We start from the raw sequence: 5,501 nt of genomic DNA, 5'->3' as shown, positions 1-5,501 counted from the left end.
CGAATTACCTGGCTATCAATATTCCTTTTATCATTCATGATACTATAAATTAATAATGTATTTATTCCATAATATTTTTATTTTTGTTTTTGTGGTTTTATATAACAAACTTACATCAATAAACAGAGATAAATTCTCAGAAACATTTACAATATATGTGTAACGAAATCTAATGCAACTTAGAAATATTAAACCGGCAAAAAAAAACGTAGAAATTTCTGAAAATTATATATCAGAAAAAAAGAAAAAAGATTTTTTTTAGGAAAAAGAAAGATTTAAAGAGAGAGTTACAAAGATTCAGCGCCGGCAGCGAGTGATGGCGCTGCAGCCGCGAGAGTAAGGGTTGGCCTGAGCTCCACGTCTGCAATTGTAGTAAGACGCGCCGCGTCGTGAGCAGGGAACAGTGTTTCTCCTAAGCGCACCGTAGCTTATGTACCTCCTCGCCGCTAACATACGCCGGTTGATCTCCGAGTCCATCTCGAACTCCGCTCCGCCGTAGAATAGATCTCCGTCTTCGTCTCCGATGGCGGCGGAAACAGAGCACTCTGCTATAGTACCACGGCACTCTGTCTCGATCGGAGAGAGGAATTCTACGGACTGAGAAGACACCGCAACGGACCAGTACTGAGCGGTGAGGATGACCAGAATCGCGAGAATCGCCGCCGTGGTTATGGAGAGTCCTCTCATTTCTTTTTTTTTTAAATTTTTGTAGCTTTATTATCTCTCTCTCCTCTCTGTGCACGACGAACTTTGAAGAAAGAGAGAAAGAGATAAAAAGGTTTTAAAAGAGAAGAAGAAGAAGCTTAATGAAATGCCACTGAAAGATGGAAGTAATTACGAATAATACCACTTTGACTTATAAGGAGGTGTCGTAAATAAGATAGCTTTTTACAAGTGGGGATTGGCTTTTGTTAGCTTCAGATCTAAGGATGTTTAATGCGTTTAAGTGTGAAGTGTCTGATGGCGACTTCCACTAATTATATCATCTTCTTCGTTCATTTTTTCTTTTTCTTTTTTATATATCAACCAACCAAACTTTTAAATTACTTGATCTCTTATTTTAGTCTGGATAGTTTTGTGTGTTTCTGTTCAATAAATGGAGTTATGTAAAAAAAAAAAAAATAGTACGAAGGTAGATAAGAATAAATACAGAACGCATTTACTTTTAATTTTGTACAAGTTTATGAGTGGTCTCTCCTTCCATGCTTTGATAGATAATTTCATAAAAGTTTACCTATTTAAAATGCCAACATATTAATGAAGGGAGTTTAATGTACATCTCTTATGTATTGCTCGTATTTGTGATTTGTAACTTCATCAAAAAATGGACAGTTTAACCTTTGTTATTATATTTAAAAGAAAAAAAAATGTGACATTATTAAAACGATATCAGGCGCAGCGACACGCCGCCACAAAGCAAATTTTTATGAAATGAGAAAATAGTTTTCAAGCATTGGATTGGACCCATCCCCCACCGGGACTTGAATAATTTTCGTGGATTTGTTAAGTAGTGGTACATAATAATAATCGTAAGGTTTTTTATGTGTCACACTACAAAACTTTACGTTCACACCAATCTACGCGTTTTCCATACACAGATGTAACACATACATACATTTGGAGTATGAATTTGAATCACTCTTCAAAAGACTATATCAATGTTATGTATGTATTACTATTTACACAAAAAATGTTGTTCTCGTTAAAAGATATTAAATCTACTGAAATTTTTGCAACGAAAACAACAACAAATAATTATCTAAAACGTAAACAAGAAAATATAATACTATCACAAAACACAACAGTAATCTAAAAGGCCCAAATAATAAAGGCCCAACAATAAATATCTGGAAAATGCGGCTTTTAAAACCATTTTGACAAATACACGCAATGAATTGTAAAAGTTTGAATAGTTTGGTACTCAATTGTGTTATTATTATTAACCTTTTCTTTTCTACTTTTCTTCGTTGACTGTTGACCAAATTCGTCGAGAGGTTTCTTCAATAGACTTTTTGTCCCAGTGTCACTCTCGCTCGTGCACCACCGTGACGAAGCCGACGGAATCCACCATGAACTTTCCTCCGACGAAGCTTGATTATCATGTAGACATGTTCAATCTCCAATCTCAGTCCAGATTCCTCTCCTTATACAAGGTCCGATAGTAACCATTCTTTCGAGCTCTTCGACTTCGACTTCAATGCTGAATCCTTTAAATAGTTTTCTATGTGATCCTATATGATTTCAGGCGGAGGATGGACGCACAGCTCTGATATTCGATTCGACGGTGTTTCATCCGCAAGGTGGCGGCCAGCCGTCGGACACCGGTTTTGTCGAATTCTCCGATTTGGATTTCAAGTTTTCCGTTCAGGATGTTCGATCGAAAGACGGAATTGTAATATTGAATCTCTATCCTGTCTCTTTTTTTCGTAATTTTGTGTTTATGATGTTTGTTTGTGTATTCCCTTTTGAAAATTGTGTTAGGTTCTCCATTACGGAGTTTTCGAAGGTTCGAATCATGAGAGTGGAATGGATATTGAGAAAGGGAGAGAAGTTCATTTGTTTGTTGATGAATCAAGGCGCAAACTCAATTCCAGGCAAGTTAATGTTGATTGAATTTGATTAGAAAAGTTTAGCTTAGTGTAGTTCTACAGGAAGATGAATAGTTTAATGATTTGGTCGTAGTTTCTGGCATGGCAAATTCTGGAGACATTTGTATTACGTTATCACTAGATAGAAGATGTGAATCACAACTGATGCAGTTTCGTGTAATCTGCTTGTGGAAATGTTAGACTGTTCTAATTGGTATGCATGATGACATGATAGGAGCAAAATTTCTGAAATATAGATTATAGTTGTGCAGGTTTATTAGGTCTTGCTTTTTTTATTCTTGTTTGTGCCTGGACTTTATATTAGGGTTAATAATTGTTCATGATCAGGTTGCACTCAGCTGGACACTTGCTAGATATGTGTATGCAGAAAGTTGGGTTAGGATATTTGGAGCCTGGAAAAGGGTACCATTTTCCAGACGGGTAAGGATCTCATTAAAGGATTTTTCATCTGCTTTCCTCTTTGCCACTTTCGTTAAAATTAGTGATACATAAGAACTGTGATCTAACAACTACAATGTTATCAGTCCATTTGTGGAATACAAAGGAAGCGTTCCACAGAATGAATTACAGGTGAAGCAGAGAGAGTTGGAGGCAGAAGCTAACGAACTGATAACCAAAGGAGGAAAGGTTAGTCCTCAGAGTCTTTTTCATAGTTGGATTTTTTTGATATTGTGTTACGATTCTTAATTATGATTCTTTGCCCTGTATAAGGTTTATGCTGCTCTATTGCCCTATGAAGAGGCATCTGTGCTCTGTAGTGGCAATCTTCCTGATTATATTCCTAAGGTATATGCCAATATAGATCTCTTTCCTTATCTTCCATTGCTAATAAACCTCGGGCGTCCAGCTTACAGACTTAATAATAAACCTCGGACATCCAGCTTACAGACTTATGTTTTCATCCTAGACATATCCTTCAATGACACGAGTTCTAATAGGAGCAGCAATGTTTATCTTTAGTTATATCAAAATTTTGCAGTTATGTCATATATAGGCACTGCCTTTTAATTTAATTTTTCTTAAAGTGATATACAATTATTTGGCTCTGTAAAAGAAATGTTTGTCATGGATAGATAGACCATTTTCTGTATCAATTCCTGCTCTTTCTATGTTGTTTATCATCTTTTGGTATATATGTTAGTGAAAGGGAGCACCTAAGGTAGTAACTATATTGCATTGAAGGTTAATAAATACCCAGCTAGAGTAAGCTAGTCAGCTAAGCAATGCAAAATAGATATCAAATGACACTCTGAGAGAGATTCCACGATAGAATGCCTCGAGGTCGAGGTATTTCACTCTAGAGAAATATATCAAACTCAAACTTCTGTATTTGCTTTACCTTGCAGGGAAGCACTCCTCGGATCATAAAATTAGGTGACAACCCCGGGTGTCCGTGTGGTGGGACACATGTCTCGGATATATCCGATATCATAAGCATGAAGGTACACATCCAATATTGAATATACTGTACCAATCTGAAGTAGATATTTGTGGTTTCCTTCTTTTGCCTTGTGTTTCCCAAAAGTACATGATTCTGAGTGTTTCCCCGTTTTTTTGCTTAAGATCACACAGCTGAGAACAAAGAAAGGAATGACGAAAGTTTTCTACACCATTGCATCTTGATACTTCACTTATTGGTTCCAGCTTCCAGACTAATATGTATACAATAAGTCAAGGTAATCCTCAGCATCCACTTCTTGTTGATACTGTGATTTCATCAACGATAAATATAAGCAGTCCCATCCCATTAGTTTAGTTCTTAGCCTTAAACCGTATCTAAAACAAACAGTTAAGGTTTGTTTTTACTGTTAGTCACTGAACAAGCCTAGGTATTGTCTCGATAGACGATAAGATATTAGCAAAGGAAAAAAAATCCCAGGTTATGTGGTTTAAGAGACTTAGGCGAGCTTGCACTGACTAGATGCACATATTACAACAGCTAATGTATTGTTGGAAAAATCGCTGTAGATAAAGACAAACAGCGAGATCTATCGTATTCATTGTAATATGCGGAAAAATGGGGTACGTAAGCTAAATGGATTTATCATCAAATGTCATTTTCAGGAGGGGAATTATAGTGACGACAACTATTTTCATCAGTTGGCTTCAACAGCAAGCAGCCTCTCCTGTGGTTCAACAGCCACAAATCAGTATTTTTGTGTGTAATTTATCAAATCTATTAAACGACTCTCCCTATCATTGATAAGTCGTATATGATATGATATTGATGTGATATGATATGATCTCCCCACTCCGCCTCTTAATTAGTATTACTATATTGACTCTTGGTATTGTAGAATCATACTGGACATTTAATCCGAGATTTTTATAATATTGTTCGTGCATCGATTTGGTTTGCTTGTTTCGTATTTTACTATTTATCTTAGGTAGGCAAAATTAGTGCCTGGATGGGATGCGATCAAGGGTTTGGAAACAGTAATTTTGGTTTTACCAAACCGAAACAATCGGTGAGTTTTTTGAGTGAGTTTTGACGTGCGTTCATCGGTTAAGACTGTACTTGTCTGCGGTTTGTGTGACTTTGAGAAAATATGTAAAAAATCGAAACTGATTGTTCGAGGTGACGACATAGGGTAGATAAAAATATATACTAGTACTATATACTAGTATAAAAATTTGAATAGTTTTCTGTGTTGCTTCTTGATAGGGTTTAACAACTTTGGATCAAGTCAGAGGTGCTGAAAATGTTAGATCTGTTCCCCTTTTCTACGTCATGCGACCTAACTCGTAAACATTCTCGATTTTTTGCTTACCGCTTAACTTATTAAATACTCTCAAGTCTCTAATTGATTACTTCCTCTACGTCTCCGTTCGCGGCTACTATGTATGATATAGTACGCTACGCCCACATCTAGTAGCCTAGTACCCCCCCCC

At 36.5% G+C, this 5,501-nt stretch overlaps 2 protein-coding genes across 2 annotated transcripts; one reads left to right on the top strand and one right to left on the bottom strand.

Moving 5' to 3' along the window:
- Positions 41-760, bottom strand: LOC104765498 (rapid alkalinization factor 23-like). Its single transcript, XM_010489217.2, has one exon. It carries the CDS (start codon positions 685-687, stop codon positions 298-300), a length of 390 nt encoding a protein of 129 aa, XP_010487519.1. The 5' UTR covers positions 688-760; the 3' UTR covers positions 41-297.
- LOC104765497 (alanine--tRNA ligase) lies at positions 1,935-4,966 on the top strand. The gene is made up of 9 exons (XM_010489216.2): positions 1,935-2,153; positions 2,246-2,392; positions 2,482-2,594; positions 2,937-3,029; positions 3,134-3,236; positions 3,321-3,395; positions 3,956-4,051; positions 4,173-4,285; positions 4,674-4,966. The coding sequence occupies exons 1-8, from the start codon at positions 2,070-2,072 to the stop codon at positions 4,230-4,232; spliced, it is 771 nt and encodes a 256-aa protein (XP_010487518.1). The 5' UTR covers positions 1,935-2,069; the 3' UTR covers positions 4,233-4,285; positions 4,674-4,966.

The sequence above is a fragment of the Camelina sativa genome, chromosome 19, assembly GCF_000633955.1.
Source record: "Camelina sativa cultivar DH55 chromosome 19, Cs, whole genome shotgun sequence".
In the NCBI taxonomy this organism is placed as follows: domain Eukaryota; kingdom Viridiplantae; phylum Streptophyta; class Magnoliopsida; order Brassicales; family Brassicaceae; genus Camelina; species Camelina sativa.
This window is presented reverse-complemented; position numbering and strand designations above follow the sequence as displayed.